Below are 22,166 nucleotides of genomic sequence, written 5' to 3'. Positions count from 1 at the left end.
ATTAATAACCTCCGTTAGTTATTGACCCTAATTTTCTATTTCAAACCTTAATTAACCCCCAACCTAAATCCTAAACCCTAACCCTAATCCTTCTACCATCCCAGCAGCCCCTCTCCCCTACCTAAGAAGGGGGGTGGGGCGCTACGGTGGTGGAAGGAAGGGTGTTGTGTTTCGAAATCGGGGTGAGGGTGAGGGTGAGGGAGGGGGCTGTAGGGTTGGTGGGAGGTTATGGAAAGGGTGGTTAGGTTTAAGGTTTAGGGTTATGGTTATGGATACGGGTTAGTATTATGGTTAGTGGTTAATTAGGGTTTAATGACTAACAGTGATTAACGGAGTTAATTGTCATTAGTTATTAATAGTATTTGGATGTATTATGAACCTCAGGATTATCCATGTATTTTAAAAACGTGAGGGTATTTCGTGAATTTTTTGAAAATTTATAGGTGGTAAAAAAAATCGTGAAAAAAAACTAAAGGTGGTGTATGGGAGTTTAGATCTAGTAGAGTTAGTAAATAACTCTACCACGTAGAGTTTAACAAATCATAGCCATTGATTTTAAAATCAGTGGTTTATATATTCTTTCCCAAAACTTCCCTCCTATTTTCCCCAAAAATCCTCCCCCTCCTAATCTCTTTCCATAAAATCTGAATCGTTGATTTTAAAATATAAGGTTAGGATTCAACTCCATTATGTAGAGTTTTCATCAAACTCCACCAAATCCGAACCCCGTGTATGGTGAATTTGTTTCCTTCAATCATCATTCAAGTAAAAATTAAATACCAAGTGGCTAACATTGCACGCACGCTAGCCGAACACTGTCTTTTCAATGCCTTTTTCTTCCAATTGAATTGGAAAGCATATATTAACCACTCTAATCAATTAATTAATCATATTATATGCTCCATCAAAACTTGAATATCGAACTGAATTCGTCAAAATGAAAATGATATCGATCCAACTAAGCTGCCTATTCATTTAGGACCGTAATTTCCATTATATGGACCACGCAATTGTATCATGTTCATGTATCTAAGCACACACGCCATATATAGAAAGCCTAAAAGTCAATATTTTTAACTTCCTTTTAGAAACATAAACCTAATGGCTAATGCATTTTCATGATCGTGGCCACTCATTGGACATTGGGATAACTATGACACTGTTAGTGAGCACAATCATATTGAATTAATTTAAAATTAGTGCGCATTAATCACATTTTTTCTAGCACAATTATTAGACCTTCTCTAAAGTGATCAAGTTGTGTTTGAACATTTTGTTGCCACGGATTAATTTGCATATATAAATATAAGTATTGCTAAGTTTTATATTCGGCCTGTCACACACATAGTTAATTATGTAATTAGTTCATATATAAGTTTAATTATTGTAATTTGATGTCACTAATTTATATACTAGGGTTACTTATAATTATTGAAATCATTATAGCAGGGAATACTAATAAGTGTTAGGTTACTTATATCCCATATTCAGATTACTCATCTTAACGAATATTGACCAATATAATTGAAGGTGCTTATAACTTTTTGGGCTACATATAATTTGTTGGGGTATTTATTTACAATTACTAAGGTTACTTGTATAAATTTAAGGGTGTTACTTCTGTTCTAATATAGTGAATTTGTGTTTAATCCACGGTACTACAGAACTATTAATTATGCGACTAGTCGTATAGAAGACTTGCTGCAAAATCAAAGTTGTGGGACCAGACTCCTACTTACCTTAAATAAAGTTTCATCCTTTTATACATAGATGATGATGCTAGATTCCATCAATTAGGAGACTCTTAGCAATTGACTATAAAAGAAGAGTTATGAAACACATGTTAGAGAATTGTGCTTGCTAGGCTAGTGTTCCACCATTTGTTTGGAGCAAGTTAAAATGGGGGAAGAAGTGAAAGCTGTGAAGTTATTTGGTGTATGGTCAAGCCCTTATAGCCATAGAATACAACTAGCACTAAAAATGAAAGATATACCCTTTGAATATGTTGAAGAGGACTTGTCCAATAAGAGTTTTATGCTTCTTAACCACAACCCTGTCCACAAAATGATACCTGTTTTGGTCCACAATGAAAAACCAATAGTTGAATCCTTAATTATTCTCGAGTATATTGATGAAATCTGGAAAGATCGTCCTCTTTTACCACAAGATCCCTATGAAAGAGCCCAAGCTCGTTTTTGGGCTAGATTCATTGATGATAAGGTAATTAATTCTACTACGATCTTATTTTGTATCAATTAGATAGGAACTAGTATTGGGTTCGGGCTTGCCCCCGGGTTGGTATTGTGTTTTCGAACTTAATATTTTTTTCCGTTCTCACTGATATATATTAAGGACAACTCAACATTTAAAAGGTACAAATATAATAATGTGGATGCTTAAAGCATGATTAAAAGTTAGTTGAAATGGTAATTGTCTCTTGTATAATAGCAAGAGGTTATATATTCAAATCTTGTTGTAAGCTAATTTTAGCTTTGTTAATTGACATGACTTATCACTTATGTACACATTGGACAATTCTAGTGGAGTAACAGAGGTGTCACGTGACGTGTATACAATTTCACGCATGCCTTTTAATATATTTGTATAGATAGATATTAGGGGATTGGAATTTATGAAATCCCAATTTCAAAACCTTCTCCAATGCATGAAAAAAAGCACTACATAAGTAACATAATAAGATATATTATGCATGTCGGGTCTAGGTCATGCCTGGGATAAATTTTTAAATGAAAAAGCACGACATAGTCTAGATATTTGACCCTTTACATGGTATAAGTGTACAACCTATAGAACAATGGGATCGTGGGCCTTGTCATGTCTAGGCCTTAGTTTTGGCTCTAGCCGACCTAGCATGAGCGGCTAACATGCTGGTGCATGGGTTGTAGCCTAGCCGAGTATTTAACACGAGCACGACCTAACACAGTCAGTGCCATCATAAATTGTTTACCTTATGTTTTTCTTTCTTTTCACCTAAAACTCATTCCAGTTTTCATTTTATTTAAAAATATTAAACATAAGAGTATGAAAATCGAAAAGAAAGAAAAATAGTAGTTCCTATTTTTTGTATTTATAGTTTTCCAAAATTCAGTTATTTCAACTACATCGATCAAATGAAAAGTAATATGAATAAGTTTGATTCATTATACAAACCTGATATGACTTTAATTTTTAAGTCTTAAAGCACGAAATTAGTTATGGCAATGATATCGAATATTATGAGCTCTTTGGTGAAATTCCTTAAAAAGACTTAGCAATAAAGTGTCCAAGCAAGCCAATATCATATTTTTCATGTTTATTTGTAGTTATTACCAAGTGTGTGGAGGTATTTCCTTAGCAAAGATAATGAGGAAAGAATGAAGACCAAAGAAGAAGCTATCATGCTACTAAGAATTCTTGAAAGTCAACTAAACATGAAAAAGTTTTTTGGAGGAGATATTCTTGGATACGTGGACATAGTTGCAAATGTTGTCGCATTTTGGATTGAAAGGGTGCAAGAAGTTGTTGGTATAGAACTTCTCAACAAAGAAAAGTTCCCAATTTTATATAGATGGATTGAGAAGTACTATGATGATTCTATTACCAAGGGATGTCTACCACGAAAAGATAAGCATATGGTATATATTAAAGCTCGTTATGAAGTAGCACTTGTAAAACAAGGACAATTATGTAAGTCATCCTAGTATATGATTAATAGAGTTTGAGGTGTGTGAACAAGGTTTTCCTCCACCTCAAATCTTAGACATTTGCGAGATTTAAGTTCATTTCATCAAGTGTGAGATCTCTAGTTTGCTTTGATCGGATCAACTTTAATATATTAAATAGTTGTGCACGGAAGGAGTACTAATAGCAGATTAGCACTATGCTTCTTACTTTGTCGAATTTTAGATATTTTAAGATCGAGGTTTAACTTAAGTTTAATTTTGTGAACAAGATTTCTTCTTTCTGATGGTGGGAATAGCTAAATCTCTAGATGTTTGAAACATAAGTTTGTGGAGGTATTTAAGAAATTTTCCTTGAATAGTCTTATTGTATGCACGTCGTCAATCAACTAGATATATCAAACTGCATATAAACAAAGCAATCTTTCACGATTCCATCTGACAAAAAATCAAATATACAACAAGAAGCTAGAAAAGTTAACATCATGATCAGCAGTCATTGAACTCTTTCATCAGTTCATGCAACATTATTTATGGAAATTAAAATTAAGCAGAAGATCACATCCAATCCAAAAGAAATAGTAGTGATTATCAGGAGAACCATGTACAACAAAGTTGTTGGTACTTTCACTCTTCACTCTTCAGCATTCATTGCCACGGTCCTTTACAACTGTCACAGGGCAAGTTGCATGCTCTAGCACATAGCTCGTGACGCTCCCTAAAAGTACCCTGTTTTTTGTTACACATAATGACATAATTAGTATTGGTTTGAGACATTAATACAAAAGGCAATGATTTGAACATTATCCTCTTCATATTTGATAACAGTTTTCATGACTTCACCAATTAAGTTAGTTGGCATCTTGGCGAGATTATAACATTAGGTCACTTTGAGATATAGCGCTATATGGGAAAAAATGCATATCAAGTCGATAATAATGTGTAAGTATTCATTACGGTCTCACCTTCGGATAGCACTAAGACCTCTGCTTCCCATGATCATAGCATCCAATTCTAAGCTCCCAATTGCTTCACAAACCTTTTCCCTTGCATCTCCCCAGTAAATTTTCCAAAGCACAGTTACCTATCAACATATAGATTAGATTCCCATTTCACAATTGGATGTAATTTCTCATTGAAACCACCATTTCCATCGGTCGAAAATCAATTGGTCATATTACTAGTTTTTTGATCCATATGAGCCACGAAGGCAGTACAAAGAAGGGCAGGGGGATTTGAACCTGTGACCATCGTTCACAGCACCTTAATCTTAACCAATAGTAGTAGTACTATATGTTAGACTAAAAATTTAACAATCAATTTCAAAAGAAGGTAAACTCGCTCCATTCCAAATTAGTTGTCACCTGACTGTTATTTATGTGACAATGAAAATCGGAGCATGTTAATTAGTATAAACAACATTTGTAAAATCAAATATGGATAGATCTATAATTGTATATAAGACCTCGAGTTGTTTGGATATCAGTTCAAGCAATTCGAGGACGTCAGGCTCAGGTTGTACTCCATAGCCATGCATCACCTCCGGATCACAAAATTCAGCAAGTGGCACCAAAGCTGCCAAATCATAATATAAACAGAAAACGATCAATTTCATTACTTCTATCTTACACACATATTGTTTTAATTTCTTGCTTTTGTATAATCATAACTTATTATAAAGTTAGAATTTGTTCGTTATCGTTTTTTGTTTACCGTTTTCATTTTTATTGAAAACTAGAAACAAAGATATGGAAACTACAAAATATAGTTTCCAATATTATGTTTTCAGGTTAGGCTCGGCCAGCTGAAAAGGACCTTTTAGCCTAAATTTTGGTCCGACTCGATTTTGACATGAAAACGCGGACTTTGGGCACAAAAAGTGGCTTGCCCCGACGAATGGGCAAATTTTTTATGAGCCGTCCGGACCCGGCGTTCTATTTGATCACCTCTAATATCCATCTAGTAAGGGTAATATCCGCCAAACTGACCCCTTATTTTCTCACCAATAAGATCCAGTGATCCGCTCTAATGTCTGTATATAATTAGCATTAACATTTAGAGATAATGAGGATGGGAAATAAGAGAGACTTACGTGTACCAGATGTGGACCAAATAAGATTGCGAGATTCTAAACCTTGAGCATGCTTAACATGGATGATAAAAAGTGTATCTCCTTTCCTAAGTAGACCATCAATTGCCCATTTCAATGCTGCTTTACTTCCCTTTGAGAAATCCATTGCTAACCCAATTTTTCTTCCTTCCATAGCCATTTTTTGATCTGCAATTTTTACACAAAACTCAAATAATATAGTTCAAATTCACAATGGATAAACACCAACAATGAACAATATATAATAAGTTGATCTTAAGATATATGAAGGTGGTGTTGTTGACTTACCAAAAGTTGTTGCAGAAAGTGGCAAAATGGTAAGTGAATTGGGCAACTGCTTCTTATTATAAACCTGAATTATTCTTGTGATATGAATGGATTGATTACCTGTTGTTTTCTGTATATTATGCTAGTAGCTCTAAAGACAAGTAGCAAAAGCCAAGTCAATTGGCAATTATGTTTTCACAAGGTGACAATTTTGACAACAGTGACATTTGATATTTAGATGGCTTCAAAACGTGTTGGCTTATCCAAATATGCCCCACTTAGTGCATTGTTATAACATTATCAACATAGGAGCTTGTCCTTTAGGCAGGGATGCAGAATGTCATCTTACATTACTACTTTAAGGACGTGTTTAGCAATAACTTTAAGAATAACTTTTTAGTACGTTACAGAGTTAAAACGTCATAAATTTAAATAGTAGTGTTTGGTAAAATAGTCGTGGATAGTACCCCGACCCTTTCAAACACCCCTTGTTTGTTTGTTCCATTGATTGGTGGTTACTAATTAATTTTTGGAAAGGTGGGGATGGAGATATTTGATATAAGACAAAAATAGAGTAAATGTGCTTTCAAATAATTAATGGTTAGTCTTGAGACTTCTTCATCCGATTATACTTTTTATAAGTTAGTAAATACTTCTTCTGTGTGAAACTACTTGACACACCTTTTTGGGACATGCTTGTCAACGCATTACTTTAAGTCTTTAACTATTAATATCTCTAGTTATTTGCATGTAAAAGTTATAAAAAGTTGATATTATGAAAGCATATATTGAGAAGAATCAAACAAGATCCCACATGAGTACATGACTAAGTTTTTCCTTGAGTAAAAATCATAAAAATAGAATCAAAGGAGGATGTGTGAATAGTGCAAAATTCAAACCGTATCATCTATTTTAAAAAATATGTAGTATGATATAAATAGTTAATCTTGAAACTCTTTGACCAATTATATAAATTAGTCAACACAATATAAATAAGTCGATTGGTAACTCAAAATAGATATATCTTTATCAGCAAAACTTCAGCATATAGAGCATGAGAAACATAATTTAGCACAATATAAGGGTACAACATAACCTAAATTAATTCTTCAAATTTTCAATATAATAAAGGAATTATTGGATATCTAAACATCATAAGAACAATTGTACAATATTTATTTTTTTGTTGCAAAAGGAGAGATGACCCAATTTTATTACTAAAAAAACAAAACCGAATAAGGAAAGGGAGCTATGATAATTGTACAAGTCTAGGAATCCGCAAACTTTCAGCCCCAAACTTGAACATATAATGGTCATGTGGGCTTCGAAATACAGTTTAAGCGAATTGGGCTAGTACTGTTTTCCGGAACAAATACGTCTAATGGTACTTGTGTGGTAGCGCAATTAGCAAGATAACCATCAATTGAGTAGCACGTAATAGTCTAATAACTAGTATTTGGGTCCAGATGTTGCCTCGGGTTGGTATTGCGTTTTCAAATTTGATATGCATTTTTTTCCATTCTCACTAAAATATATTAAGGAAAACTCAACATTTAAAAGATACAAATATAATAATGTGGACACTTAAAGCATGATTAAAAGTTGGTTGGAATGGTAATTGTGTTATATTATAATAGCAAGGGGTCACGGGTTCAAATCTTGTTGCAGGCTAATTTTACTTTTGTTAATTGACATAGCTTAAATTATTCACTGAATACAAAAAGTGGTATGTTCTTTTCTTAATATTGAACTTGAATAGTTGCGTAAAATGAGGTTGAAGTGGTGGAGTAGTGGTATCGCTTCCCATTTGTTATCCCTGAGGTATAGGGATCAAACCTCATAGGACTCATCTGAGTAATTTCCCACGTACCCCCCCCCCCTCAAATGAGTCCTCTTCATCTTACCAAAAAAAAAATGCCTAGTTTTAAATTAAAACTAGTTATTAGGCTCAGGCTATGCCTCGGGTAAGAAAAAATTTCATTTATTAATATAATACTTTGTGACAATAACACTAAATACAATGTAGTCTAGTGGTTAGAACTTTAGTATATGTACTTGAGGTCTCGGGATCAAACCATATACTATGTAATTTGTTTATTTTTTTATTTTATATGTATTACATGAACTAAAACTCCCTAAGGAGAGTGCCACGTGGCACAGTTTCTTGTTTTCGCACGCCTTATAATATATTTGTATAGATGAGATGGTCTCTTATAAGACCGTTTCTTTCTGCACATAAGTCACAATTTTTTTTTATTTCCATCTCTTTGCTTTCTTTATTTTCACAGTCTCCATCAACATCTTACTTTTTTAGAATAGATGATGTGTGGTAGTATTAAATGGTAAAGCACTAAAGCTCTTATAATACACAAAAGTTTACATATTATAGATTTGTACATGAGATGATGTTACAATATACTTTCTCCGTTCTTTTTATATTACAATAATTACTATTTTCGGTAGTTTCGCATCTATTACAACAATTCTAATTTTAGTATAAAAATCAATTTTAATTGATAATATTGCCTTACTATCTTACTAAAACCATTATTAATTACTCACATTACCTTATAAAATTGCTTTTATTTTCTAAGGATGATTTCTCTCCTACTCTAGTAAATCAAAGAGTTACTATTATGCTAAATTACTCAGTTCCAAATCCTTAAAAATTGTGTCCAAACACATTGTTGTAATAGAAAAAGAATGGAGATATTATTAGTTCGGCTAAGTTTAATCGGATTGGGTCACCTTTAGTTTTTATTACTTATAACCTTCAATTTTGGCTGTTATTTGCGACATTTTTGGATTTCTCTGGGACTGGTCATATTTTCACCAGAAACATTCCTAGGATTGTCGACGTGACTTGTGATGTTGCCCGGGTGCTTGGCACCATTTGTGTTGCCTCAAAAAGCCTTTGAACACCCATGTCCCTAGGAGGCATCCCGTGGCCCAAAGTGGGTTTTTCCTCTCAAACCTTTGTTCTTCCTCAAGTAAGTTTTTCAAGTAATCCTCTTCAATAATTCTAGCTTCTAATCTAGTTTTGTTTTTGAAATTTATAGGAAGATCTTGCAATTATCAAAGGGAAGCAAAGAGGTAATGATTTTTCTGAAATTTTTGGGGTTTCTTCCATATTTGTTCTCTCTCTTCTCGCCCCTCTCTTTGTTGGCGAATTCCGGCCACCACGGTGGTGGTTCGCCGGCGAGCTCCGTCAGGAGAAGCGGCCACTGCCGGCCAGCAGTAGGTGACCGGCGACTGGGCACGAGCACAGCTGCCACCGTCGCGTCAGTGGTGGTGCGGGTGGTGCTTGTGGTGGCGCCGGTTGGGTTAGTTTTTGAGATTGTGGTTTTTGAACCACTTGTAAAAAAAAAAAAAGAAATTGTTATTATTATTTTAATAATTTACAGCAGTAATTTATTAAGTAAATTAGTAGTTTTTATGAAGTTTTAAGTATTAGTTTGTAATGGGTTTTGCCTACTAGTAAAGGTTTTCAAGTTATGACTTTAAAATAGTTTTTAAAGCCTTTTTAAGGAAAAATCAGCTTTATTATTTATTTAAGAATGCTGATTTTTATTTATTAGTAGCTTTGAATTGTTGTTGGAAGTACTAATTGATAGTACTTTATTGTTGGTAGGTTTCAAGAATAATTAAAGCCTTTGACTGTTGATTTTTGTGTAATCAAGGTACATACACTTTGACCTTGACTTTAGTAGTTTCAAAGGATATATATTTTTTATTGAGCATGAGGAGTAAGGAGAGGCTTATGCCTTGAAATTGTTTGAGTATTGAGAACTTAGAAAGGAGATTAGGAATGGAACTTTTGAGTTATTCCTATATTTGAAAAGCATGTGATTGATGATTATTGCTTTTGAGCATGATTAAAGTTATTAAGTTACTCTTGAAGTTATGGCTTGCCTATGAATATTTTATTGAGCATGGTCTCATTCGAGGTTATATAATTTATTGAGCATGGTCTCATTTGAGTTATATATTTTATTGAGCATGGTCTCATTAGAAGTTTATATATTATTGAGCAAGGCTCATGAGAAATTATATTTTGTTGAGCAAGGTCTCACAAGTTTCAAGTTATTGAGCAAGGTCTCACAAGTTAAAGTTATTGAGCAAGGACTCACAAGTAGTTGAATCATTGAGCAAGGACTCAATTGATTGGATCATGGATCCTTAAGAAAGTAAGAAAAAGGACTCATGGAGTCATTAAAGTAATAAGATGAGCAAGGTCTCAAAGAATTTAGAATTGAGTTAATTATGGTGTTTGTTGCATTCACTTGTTAAAGAAAGATAAGAAATTATTTTTTGCTAGATGTATTATTGTGATGTGTCTCACATAATGGGCTTTGGCAATAAAACTCTTGGGATGGATCCCCCATGAGTATTGAACATAAGGGGGAGTTAGTGTGAAACTATACTCCTGCATATAGCTTAGCATGACGATGTTAATGCTTTTATTTTATCAAGCAAGTTTATGGAATTCCAATTATCAAATCTTTGAGTGGACTAGGTTCACTCGTATTCTTTATCTCTGAGATGTTGAGTCTAGAGGCTCACTCTCACCCTCGTTCATTACTAACAAGCTTAAATTTCTCGAGTCAAGTTATTTAAAGTTCATGGAACTTTAGTAAGAGGTGTGGGATCTCTTACACAAGTAATAGTAGCCCGTATGACTCCAAGAGGAGGACGGTGTCCATTCATTGCCAAATAATAATAAAAGAAAGTATTTAGTAAGTTCAGTTATATGCTTGTCGCATGTAGAGTCATAAGAAGAGCAAGCCGAAGTGATTGAGGATTGCATGCATTATTATTCGCATTAGTTAGTTGTGTTATGTACTCAGCGTTGCTGATGTATGTGTTTCTTGTTTCTTTTGGTTGTTGTTTTTCCTCAACAACCCTGTGATGATCCATTTGGTGAGCAGAGTTTAGAGAAGAAGTTGCAGGTACAAGTTCTTGATGTGCATGGAAATCATAAGCATCCGGATGGGAGTTTTAGTACACGAGTACTTTCTTATTTAAGCTATCTTGAATTTTATATTTGACTTTACTTGACCAATGGGGTCAAGGTTTGACTTTTGAAGATGGGACTAGTATGGGATAGTCTCGGAGTTTGTAATTCATTTACATACTTTCTTATTTCCGTTGTATTAAAGTATTTTCAGTTTATTTTAAAAGACTTCCGCTGTATTATCTGATTAGCCTTACGTATTATCATGCGTGGCATAACAACTCCCGCAATTTCTCCTAGTTTATAAAAGGAGGAGTCGTGGGGGTGTTACAAAGTGGTTACCAGAGCTCCAAGGTTTATATTACCTTATTTTACAAAAGTTTTCGAACTTAAAAGTATTTCAAAGTCGAATTGCAAAAAGAGGAAGGGAATTGCATATGCATATGTACATTGCGTCGCATTAGTCACTAAGTCTTTATGTGTCTTAGAGCATATGTACATTGCGTCGCATTAGTCACTAAGTCTTTATGTGTCTTAGATTAGTAAGTGCTCTAAGTTCTAGTAGCACTTTTGATGTGTTTTATGTGACTAAGTGTTTGATTGCAACGTGATTGGCATTTTCTACTTGCATGGAGTCCAGTTTGGACTGAAAGGTGTAGTATGACTACAAAGTAGTGCTAGTTTTGCTCTAATCTACTACTCTAGTAAGAGAGTTAGTATAAAAGTTCCTTAGAAAGGAGATTGCGAATTAAATGTCAGCGTGGCATTTTCTTAGTATTTTGACCTATATTGAGGGTCAATAAGCGATTTTTGAGTCAAATTTTTTTTTTCTTTGGCAGATCAATGGCCGATAGAAACGCTAGAATTGATGCTCAGTTGAGGAATTTAGTCCGAGTGACTACGAATTTAGCTAGAAGAGGTCCTTTGAAGAAGAAGTCTGTTGATTGGTTTAAGAGGGTTAGTGATAGTAAACCGCCTTCTTATGATGGGAAGGGTGATCCGGTTAAGCTTGAGAACTGGGTTAGGGATTTCGAGAAGCTATTCGATGCTATCCAATGTCCAGATAATAGGAAAGTAGCTATAGCTGCATATTACCTCAAGGAGGAAGCTGACTTTTGGTGGTCGCAGCATAAAGAGACGTTAATGGCGAGGCCTGACTTTGATTGGAAGGCTTTCGGAGTAGCTATGAAGGAGAAATTTTATCCTAATTTCTTGAGGAGGCAAAAGGCCACTGAGCTCGTTTCCCAGGAAAGTCTCAAAGCGTGTATTATAACCTTTCAATTTTGGATGTTTTTGGGATATTTTTTGACTTCTCTAGGCCTGGTAATATTTTCTCACGAAACATTCCTAAAAGTGCCGACGTGACTTGTCACGTTTCTCGGATGCTTGGCAGAATTTGCATTGCCTCGAAAAGCCTCTAAACACCCCAATTTTTCATTTCTCGTTAAACCCAAAATTGCCTCGAAATGAACGTAAATGCATCAACATATTCGTTCCAAGCCACATGAATCCTTTATAATGACCTCACATGTCCGTAGGAGGCATCCCGTGGCGTTCGAAGCTAGGGCTCTGGGAAAGTCCGGAAGTGTGTAGAATAAGCTTCAATTTGGATTGTTTTTGGGACATTTTTGTGATTCTCCGGGTCTGGTCATATTTTCTCTCGAAACATTCATAAGAGTACCGACGTGACTTATATCATTGAGCGGGTGCTTGGCACAATTTGCATTGCCTCGAAAATCCTCTGAACACCCCCATTTGTTCATTTCTCGTGAAACCCATAATTGCCTCGAAATGAACGTAAAGACATCCACATAGTCGTTCCAAGCCACATGAATATTTTCCAATGACCTCCCATGTCCCTAGGAGGCATCCCGCGGCGTTCGGAGCTCGAACCCCGGGAATGTCCGAAAACCTGTATTATAACCTTCAATTTTGGTTGTTTTTGGGACATTTTTGGACTTCTCCGGGCCTAGCCATATTTTTTTTCCGAAACATTCCTAGAAAAGCCAAAGTGACTTGTAACGTTTTGCGGGTGCTTGGCACCATTAGTGTCGCATCGAAAAGCCTTTAAACATCCCATTTGATCATTTCTCCTGAAACCTAAAACTGTCTCGAAATGAACGTAAAGGCATTCACATATTCTTTCCAAGCCACATGACTCATTTCCAATTACCTCCCATTCCTCTAGGAGTTATCCTATGGCATTCCCAGCTCGGTCCCCGGAAAAGTCCGAAAGCATGTATTATAATCTTCAATTTTGGCTGTTTTTGGAACATTTTTTTTACTTCTCCAGGCCTAGCCATATTTTCTCCCGAAATGTTCCTTGTTAAGCCGAAGTGACTTGTAACGTTTCGCGGGTGCTTGGCACAATTTGCATTGCCTCAAAAAGCCTTTGAACACCACATTTGTTCATTTCTCGTGAAATCCAAAACTGCGTCGAAATGAACGTAAAGGCATCCACATATTTGTTCTAAGCCACATGACTCCTTTACAAAGACCTTTCATGTTCATAGGAGGCATCCCTTGGCATCCGTAGCTCGGCCTCGGGAAATTATGAAAGCGTGTATTATAATCTTTAATTTTGGTTGTTTTTGGGACATGTTTGGACTTCTCTGTGCCTGGTCATATTTTCGCCGGAAACGTTCCTAGGAAAGCTGACGTGACTTGTAACGTTGTGCGAGTGCTTGACACCATTTGTGTTGCATCGAAAAGCCTCCGAACACCCCATTGTTCATTTCTCGTGAAAGCCAAAATTGTCTCGAAATGAACATAAAGGCATCCACATATTCGTTCCAAGCCACATGACTCCTTTCCAATGACCTCACAAGTCCCTAGGAGGCATCCCGTGGCGTTCGGAGATCTGGTCCCGGGGAAGTCCGAAAAGCGTGTATTATAACCTTCAATATTGGTTGTTTTTGGGACATTTTTGGACTTCTTCGGGCATGGTCATATTTTTTTGAAACGTTCCTAAGAAAGTCGACGTGACTTGTAACGTTGCGTGAGTATTTAGCACCATTTGCATTACCTTGAAAAGCCTTTGAACACAACATTTGTTCATTTGTAATGAAATCCAATATTGCCTCAAACTAAATGTAAATGCATCCACATATTCGTTCCAAGCCATTTGACTCATTTCCAATGACATCCTATGTCCCTAGAAAGCACCCATGTGCCGTCCAGATCTTGGGCCACGAAATGTCTGAAAGCGTGTATTATAACCTTCAATTTTGGTTGTTTTTAGGACATTTTTGGACTTATTCGAGTCTGGTCATATTTTCTAATGAAACATTCATAGGAAAGCCGATGTGACTTGTAACATTGCGCGGGTGCTTTGCACATTTGTGTTGCCATGAAAAAGCCTTTGAACAATTAATTCCAGTTATTCATTTCTCGTGAAATCCAAAATTTAGGATTAAATAACTATTGTTGCATAGAGATATATTGTAGTTTTGTTTATTACCGACAAAAGATGTATATAATAGGGCATAGACTATAGAGTTAGCCAAGAGATTTTTAGTTGGGAAAATATCATTTTGTGATTGAAGATAATTGAGACAGGAAACTCGCTGGCCTCATAAAGAAATTTTGTCCTCTCGAGATTTGGAAATGGGAAATATGATCTTCATGAGAGTTTCCATGCTAAATAGATTTTTAGATTTTTTTAATAAATATTGATTTACACATCCTTACTTCCACTTCAGTAATTCTGTAAGTGAGGTTTTCTTTTTTCATAATGCAAAGCAATTGCCTCCGGGTTTATTTTTACCAAGAAGGTTGATTCTCTTATTGCTTCTTATTGTATTATGTCTTTTCCTATATGGTAATTTAAATTTTTGTTGTGGACACTTAAAGCATGATTAAAAGTTGATTGAGATGGTAATTTTGTCATGTTATAATAGCAATAGGTCACAGGTTCAAATCTTGTTGCAAGCTAATTTTACTTTTGTTAATCGACATGACTTATGTACACATTGGACAATTCTAGTGGATTAACAAAGGTGACATGTGGTGTGTATACATTGTCATGCACGTCTTCTAATATATTTGTATAGGTGTTAGCATCACCAGCAATATTAAATGTTTTGTGATCGAGTCTTACCCATTGTAAGAGGGATCACCAAATTGTCTCCCTACTTGCAAAGGAATTCAACTTAATTAAAAAAAAAAAGCAAGATACTAATAAATATGATATCCCTTCAAGTTGTGATGTTTTAAATTGATATTTTCCCAAATTAATAAATTTCAAATAACATTCATCCGTATTTAATTCATCCGTTCTGAAATAAGTGAAGTCATTCTCGCAAAAAATTCTCACATAAAATAAGAGAAGTGTTCCATTTATTTCAAAACGGATGAAGTATCTCGAATTTACTATCACTTCAATTGGTATACTCCCTCCCACTTCCTTAATCGCTGGCCAACTCTTGACCCACAATCTCCACTACAATTACAAATAGACAACAATTGTAGAATGGCGAAAGCTTCAAATAAGCAAAAATTACCCTTGGATCAGTGGATGTATGATGAAGCAACTCACTAGTGTCTGTTGTGTTACCAAATCGAAAGCTTAATAGCTATGGGTTTCTATCTATAATTCAAAACATTTAGATGTTTACGGCACAACCAAAACAAGTATTATAGAAAGAAAAATAATTCCTTCGTTTCTTTTTAGATGCTATACTTTTTTTAAAAATGTGTTTTTGTAATTAGAGGTATCACTTTCTTTTTTGAAGATAAATCCTATCCATCTCTCTCATATCACATGGGCCTTCATTATTTTTTTTCTATATTTCTCCTCTCCAAAAATTGCATAGGAGTGTGCAATTTCAAAAGTATAGCATCTAAAAAGAAACGAATTAATGAAGTATAACAATATACTACGATTATGATGTGTAAACATGAAAGCATGAGACTTGGGCCTGCAGACCAAGCATGACTGGTTTGTAGGCCTTGCGATGCCCGGGCCTTCCTTATAAATCCGACACGGATACAAGCATGAGTCTAATTGATCTAGTGTCATCTTAAATTCTCATACAACCATACAACCATATATGGGAGTTATTATACAAATACTTCATCTCATTTTTTTAGTTGCAATAATTTTTATTTATAGGCGTTTTTATTTAGATGTAACAATTTCTTTCTTGGTAAAAATTTTGGGAGAAATTTGACCATTTTATCCCACTTTACCTACCCCACATGCAAATAGTATAAATAATTGAGTTATACTTTACTCTATTTACTGTTTTCTTAATATCTGTGCAAAAAAACATTTTTTTACTAATAAAAAACAAAATTAGTAGTAATTAGTAATACTAACTTATAGCATTACATTTTATGAAAAGGGTCCTAAAAGTAAAAGACATAGTACATGCTTATTAGTATATCTTTTGAATTAAAAGAAAAGAGCATGAGTACAAATTCTACCCAAGAAAGTTGCTCATGAAATATGCCCCCTTTGCAACACATTTGTGTAAATGAAAAGGGTCCTAACTCCTAGCTAGAAGTTAAAGACATAGTACATGCTTAGGCTATGTTCAGTTCACCTTATTTTTGCTTATTTCAGATCTAATCAGATTAGATCAGATCAGAAAAAATAAGTTCAGATCAGATCTGTCAGTTTTTAAACTCATTTTTACTATAAAATATCTTTCATTACATATTAGTAAAAATTATAATAATTGAATATTAATAAAGTACTCATTGAGACGAATCAAACAAGACCCCACATGACTATGTTTTTTCTTTTATATTGAGATAAATCTAAAAGATAAGATCTTGTAATCAGATCAGTTCAGAAAAAATAAGTTCAGATCAGATCAGATCAGAAAAAATAAATTCAGATCAGATAAGTTCAGATCAGAAAATTTCAGGTGAACTAAACATAGCCTTAGTATATCTTTTGAACTAAAAGAAAAGGGCATAAGTGCAAATCTACCCAAGAAAGTTGCTCATAAAATATGCCATTTTGCAACGCATTTAATTGTGTGCAACCTCTTTTTGTTAAGGCCTTAAAGCATAGCAATATGCCAATATACTATACTACTTTCTCTTCTATATAGGCATATTGCATATATATGCATCATCTATCAGGAAAAGTTGTAAAGATAGAGCCTCACAAGGAACCACACGTATATAACTGACGTGGATCTCTCATCTATCTAATGTTAGTAGCAACTGCAGTAGCAAATTGCTTTCAATGTCATGCAGTTATCAGTCTCACATTCCAAAGAACATGCATCAAATTCATATGTTTTTGTCATCTTGCCATTCTATCAGATAACCACGACATACTATATTACAAAGTACAAACACCAAAAAAGTTGGATTCTTTTTTCTTTTTAGGCCTTATTTGGTTAACAAAATAAATCATGGGAAGTGCAAATTCCTAAGAAGTAGAAGTATATAAAGTTGTTTGGTTGGCAAAATCATGGGAATCTGCACTTCCTAGGAAGTTCTACTTCCTCCAAAATGAAGGAAGTTACTTACCTATGTCCCCCTAGGTAAGTACCTAGGTAAGTAGAGCTTCCCATATGAAGTTCTACTTCCCATTATCAGCCAAACACAATTTTACACTTCCTAAGAATTTCAAATACATGGAAAAAACAACTTCCTAGGAAGTATGACTCCCCACATACAACCAAACAAGGCCTTAGCGTTCCATTTATTTTTATCTTGTGTTGCCTGGTTGAGGAAATAATTACACACATCGCATTCTTTTTTGACAAAAGCTAACGGAATTATGATGGTATAAAAAATATATTATTCTATTTAATTATTTATATTTATATAAAATAATATAAGAATATATAATTCCAAAACAATGTATTTAAATGCTTTGCTGACTAAATAAAATATTGTTACTTTACCACTTAGGAGTAAATTAAACAAGTTTAACGCTCTTGCTGACTAAATAAAATATCATAAGAGGCTTAAGACTCGGAATGTAAAACCCTACTTAAGTAGTATTGTTACTTTCAAGTGTTGGCACTTTGTAACAACACATGATTCAATAATTTTGATTTTAAATAGCTACTCACCAAATTCAAAGACTATTAGTATTACTCATCTATGAACGAACAATTACGAGTAACCGAAAAGTCAATCAATTCAATATGGAACAGACTGTTAGAGATAGACATTAATGTTTAGTGAAATCCAACTCTGCACATAAATTTTAATTGTCGATCATTAGCCGATGCAAGAATCAATTAGCCAGCCATTGGATAAATATACTATAGTAGTTTATGTAGTAATTCAGCTAAAAATATATTTCCTTCATTGGGAATGAGTTTTATGCGTTAGCTTCTTGAGAGAAGTGTTTTACTTTCTTTTTTTTTTGGTCCTACTACGAGGAGTTTTTCACTACCTTCGACGAGTGAACTAATTTCCTGCGAAAGTTTGCACGGATACCTCAAAAAGACAGCATCCCTCTATCAACTGGAATTTTTTCCACACCCAAGACTCGAACTCGAGACCTTGATTAAGTAGTGGGTTACTTATATGATAACAGGAAGAAGTACGTTACTAATTAGTCATCCTATCCCTCTATCAGGGCCAAAATGAACATATTAGGAAAACAATCATAGGCCAAAATGAACATATTAGGAAAACAATCATTCAAGGTTTTAACTTTTAACAATGATAATCTCCCAAAACCAAAATAACAATACACCATTTACTCCACATTTTCAGCCTAAATACCCTTCAACCCCAAATTAATCATAGGACTCAACAACTCATGGGAGGAAGATCCGGGTCTTCAGAACCTTTACGACCCGACTCGAAAACCCGAGAACCAAAGATGAAGAACCCGATAGCATGACCCGCAACAGCAACCAAAAAAATACCACCATTAAAGGACATAACAGCAAGCATTACAAGATAAGCAAGCCCCATACGTAGAGCATGAAGAAGTGTTAGCATGAGACCTGAAACGACGTCGTTTCTTCTGGATTTAACTATGCGAGAACGAGATAACCATTCAACAAGAAAAGCCAAAACAAAGACAAATATTAGAGAGAGTATGTACATAGATATGTGGGTCCCAGGCCATCCATTGAAGAGAACTAATGCATCTTTACCCCAATAGAATGTCATGTGCATCATCATCTTCTTATGAGATGATGCACCACCCATGTTCATGGATGATGATGATGATGATGATGGGGGTGGTGTCATCATCATGCCACCCATGCCATGGCCATCCATACCATGATCCATATTAATATGATGGAATCAAAACAAGTGTTGGTGTGTTGTTGTTGTTGTTGTTGTTGTTTAGGGAGGAAGTAGGAAGTGGTGATATTAATTTTGTGGAGGGTAGATGTAATATAAGGTAGAGAAGGTTTTGTTTTGTACTGTTTTGATTTTGGTAGTACATGAAAGAAAGATATTTTTATAAATTTTTTAAGAATTTTTTGGGTTAAAAAATGTTATTTTGGGTAATTTTTAGAAATGGGAGTGTACTATACGTTTGACATGAAGGATAGTACAGTGATGAAATTTGTGGATGTGAATTTAATGCGTAATAAATGGTTTCATATTTTTGGAGTCTTTATATGATGTTTCATAGTTTCATGTATGTATCATGAATGTGAATAGGGGGGAATACATCTGTTGAAAACTTTCTATTTTTGTAAAGATTAACTTAAAAAGATGTTGTCATGCACTATATGTTTGTTGTTTCTTGCAAAAACAATATAAATAGAATGAAACATGCACAGATATGCATTTGTTGTTCTGTAAATTAGCGCATAGATGATAATAAGTATGTGTTAGGATGATGTTTGGAGAATGATACAGCTGCAAAGAAGTTACAAGTGGATAAATTAAACAATAACTAACCATTAATAATAACACTAATTGACGTGTAATTTTGTCTTATATTTTTGAACTAATATTAACATTTTTTAGAAATTATGTTTAACATTTGCTGTTATTATTTAGGATCTTAGACACTAATTAGAAAAATGGAAAATATGCCACTAATTAGGGTATAGTAGAGATTGTGTAATTCTACACCTAGTTTTTTTTCTATAGCCGTCCACTTTTTCTCCCTTTCCTTTGTCATGAATGATTTTATCCATGGTAAGCTTCTTTTCTTCTCTTATTTTCATTTTCAAGTTTATACTTTTGTTTATTTTGTTGAATAAGTAAGTCTTTGTTTATGAGAGTTTCTTGTGCCCTGCTATGGGAAGTATACTCTTCTCGTTTTAGAGGTCTCCTGCTCCTTTATGGGAGTTATGAGTCTAGTTTATTTATTTGTAAGCATGAAAAATTGTTCTCATTGGTTGAAATTCAAAACAATCAACATGAAGATATTGGAAACTCGAATGTGGTCAACATGGGTAGATTAAGAATATTTTTCTCCAAAATATGTCAAAATGATAAACGGTTCCATTAATAGTTGCTTGATACAACAAATACATATAAGGAAATTTTCGATCTGGTTCATTCTTTTTTTAGTATATTTTCCTCATTTGGAGAATTTTAAATAAAAGCAATGAACATAAAAAATAGTCTTTAGTGTACTATATTAACAATACACTCATATATACGATAAAATTTGTGATAAAATTATGCACCAAAAAGAGAAGAAAGAAAACACAAAACAATTTAACACTTTTATTTATTCCATATAGATTGACTATCTCACATACATAGAATAGAAAGTAAAGCAAGCATTTATGCATCCACCCCCTCTTCAAAGCATATAATAAATATAGTAATTAATACCATAAGTTGGTCATTTATTTAATTCATTAATTTATAATCATGACCAAAACTTATGGCTAATACATGATATGGCATAACTAGAATAGGAGATGGGTGGACTAGGAAAAGTTGACGTGTATAGGTCTAGTAGAGACTGGTACAATAGCCGTTACCAAAAGAACAAGTGTACGAACCACAGCAATATTCGCCAGAGACACAGCTAGCTCCTGGTGGTAAACACTTGACCCCATTTGTTATCATTTCATTGTTAGATTCTTCTTTTATTATCACTTCTTCCAGTATGACTTTCATCTCATCAGGCTTCAACTCCATATTTGCACAAGTTAGAACTATACCAAATCATAGAATAAACAGATTTCAGGACAACAAATCTCATGATTACTTGGAGAGTTTAACTTGTTTATATATATATAATTCCTCCGTTTTTATAAATAATGCAAAGTAATTAGACACTTGATAGTAAGATGGAAAGATAAGGGAAATCTCTATTTTCAAGTTTCGTGATTTGGAGGATTAGACCTTATGATTCTAAGGTTATAATGTGAATCCTGAACCAACTAGACCAAGCAAGCTTGGTGATACATGAAGTATATTTATGTTTTGTTAAAAAATCTCACTTAAAAGTCCTACAGACTATTATTTCCATCCAGCATAAACAATACTTCCTCCATTCTTTTTAAATTGCAAAATTTAGAATTTCATACTTGTCGAGATAAAATTTTGACCATTAATAATATCTTAAGTGTATATATATTTGTAAACTATATGCAAATGATATATTAACAAAATACATACACTAAAACGAATCAAAATAAGATCTCATATTATTATATTTTTAGTTATGTATAAATCATCGTAGAAGGTCAAATGGTGAACTGTGTATAATGGAAAAGTTAAAAGGTTGCAATTAAATAAGAATAATGGAGGAAGTAACATTTTTAGTTATATGTTACTTCATACTCCCTCCTTTCATTTTAATATATACACTTACACTTTTTACGTATGTCAATGCAAAACTTTGAGAACATATATCTTTAGTTTTATATTTGTAAAAATTGTAAAAAGTACATATTAATAAAATACTCCCTCCGTTTCCTAAAGATCTTCTCACTTACTGTTCCTACAGATACCAAGAAAAATCAAGTTGTGTGGGGCATGGTGTGAGTAAAGTAGGAGAGAGAAAGGGGTTAAGATAAATAAACAAATAAAAAGGGGTTAAAGTAGGAGAGAGAAATGGAGTAAAATTGAATTAATAATGTAATGGTGGACCATATGATAGTGACATGAGAGGGTAAATAGGAAAATTTATTTTGCCAAATAAGTAATAAAGCAAAAGAGGGAAGATCTTTTGGAAACACCCTTAAACGGAAAGAGGGAAGATCTTTAGGAAACGGGGGGAGTACATGTTATGACGAAT

General features: G+C 34.1%; 3 protein-coding genes and 1 long non-coding RNA gene across 4 annotated transcripts; 2 read left to right on the top strand and 2 right to left on the bottom strand.

Annotated features, from left to right (window-relative positions):
• Positions 1 to 1,828: 1,828 nt before the first annotated feature.
• LOC104900033 (glutathione S-transferase U7) lies at positions 1,829 to 4,028 on the top strand. The gene is made up of 2 exons (XM_010687356.4): positions 1,829 to 2,220; positions 3,324 to 4,028. The coding sequence occupies exons 1-2, from the start codon at positions 1,900 to 1,902 to the stop codon at positions 3,699 to 3,701; spliced, it is 699 nt and encodes a 232-aa protein (XP_010685658.1). The 5' UTR covers positions 1,829 to 1,899; the 3' UTR covers positions 3,702 to 4,028.
• Positions 4,029 to 4,090: 62 nt separating this feature from the next.
• On the bottom strand, positions 4,091 to 6,237 carry LOC104900032 (universal stress protein PHOS34). Its single transcript, XM_010687355.4, has 5 exons — positions 6,079 to 6,237; positions 5,773 to 5,958; positions 5,146 to 5,255; positions 4,646 to 4,764; positions 4,091 to 4,409 (listed from the first exon to the last, which is right to left on the bottom strand). Exons 2-5 carry the CDS (start codon positions 5,948 to 5,950, stop codon positions 4,322 to 4,324), a joined length of 495 nt encoding a protein of 164 aa, XP_010685657.1. The 5' UTR covers positions 5,951 to 5,958; positions 6,079 to 6,237; the 3' UTR covers positions 4,091 to 4,321.
• A 3,074-nt stretch (positions 6,238 to 9,311) lies between these two features.
• On the top strand, positions 9,312 to 11,229 carry LOC130592156 (uncharacterized). Its single transcript, XR_008970367.1, has 2 exons — positions 9,312 to 9,737; positions 10,986 to 11,229. It is a non-coding gene; the product is annotated as an uncharacterized LOC130592156 (long non-coding RNA).
• Positions 11,230 to 18,607: 7,378 nt separating this feature from the next.
• On the bottom strand, positions 18,608 to 19,387 carry LOC104900031 (copper transporter 1). Its single transcript, XM_010687354.4, has one exon. The coding sequence runs from the start codon at positions 19,232 to 19,234 to the stop codon at positions 18,743 to 18,745; it is 492 nt and encodes a 163-aa protein (XP_010685656.1). The 5' UTR covers positions 19,235 to 19,387; the 3' UTR covers positions 18,608 to 18,742.
• Positions 19,388 to 22,166: the final 2,779 nt, after the last annotated feature.

The sequence above is a fragment of the Beta vulgaris genome, chromosome 7, assembly GCF_026745355.1.
Source record: "Beta vulgaris subsp. vulgaris cultivar EL10 chromosome 7, EL10.2, whole genome shotgun sequence".
Classification (NCBI taxonomy): domain Eukaryota; kingdom Viridiplantae; phylum Streptophyta; class Magnoliopsida; order Caryophyllales; family Amaranthaceae; genus Beta; species Beta vulgaris.
The sequence above is the reverse complement of the archived record's forward strand: the minus strand, read 5'-3'. Positions and strand labels throughout refer to the sequence as shown.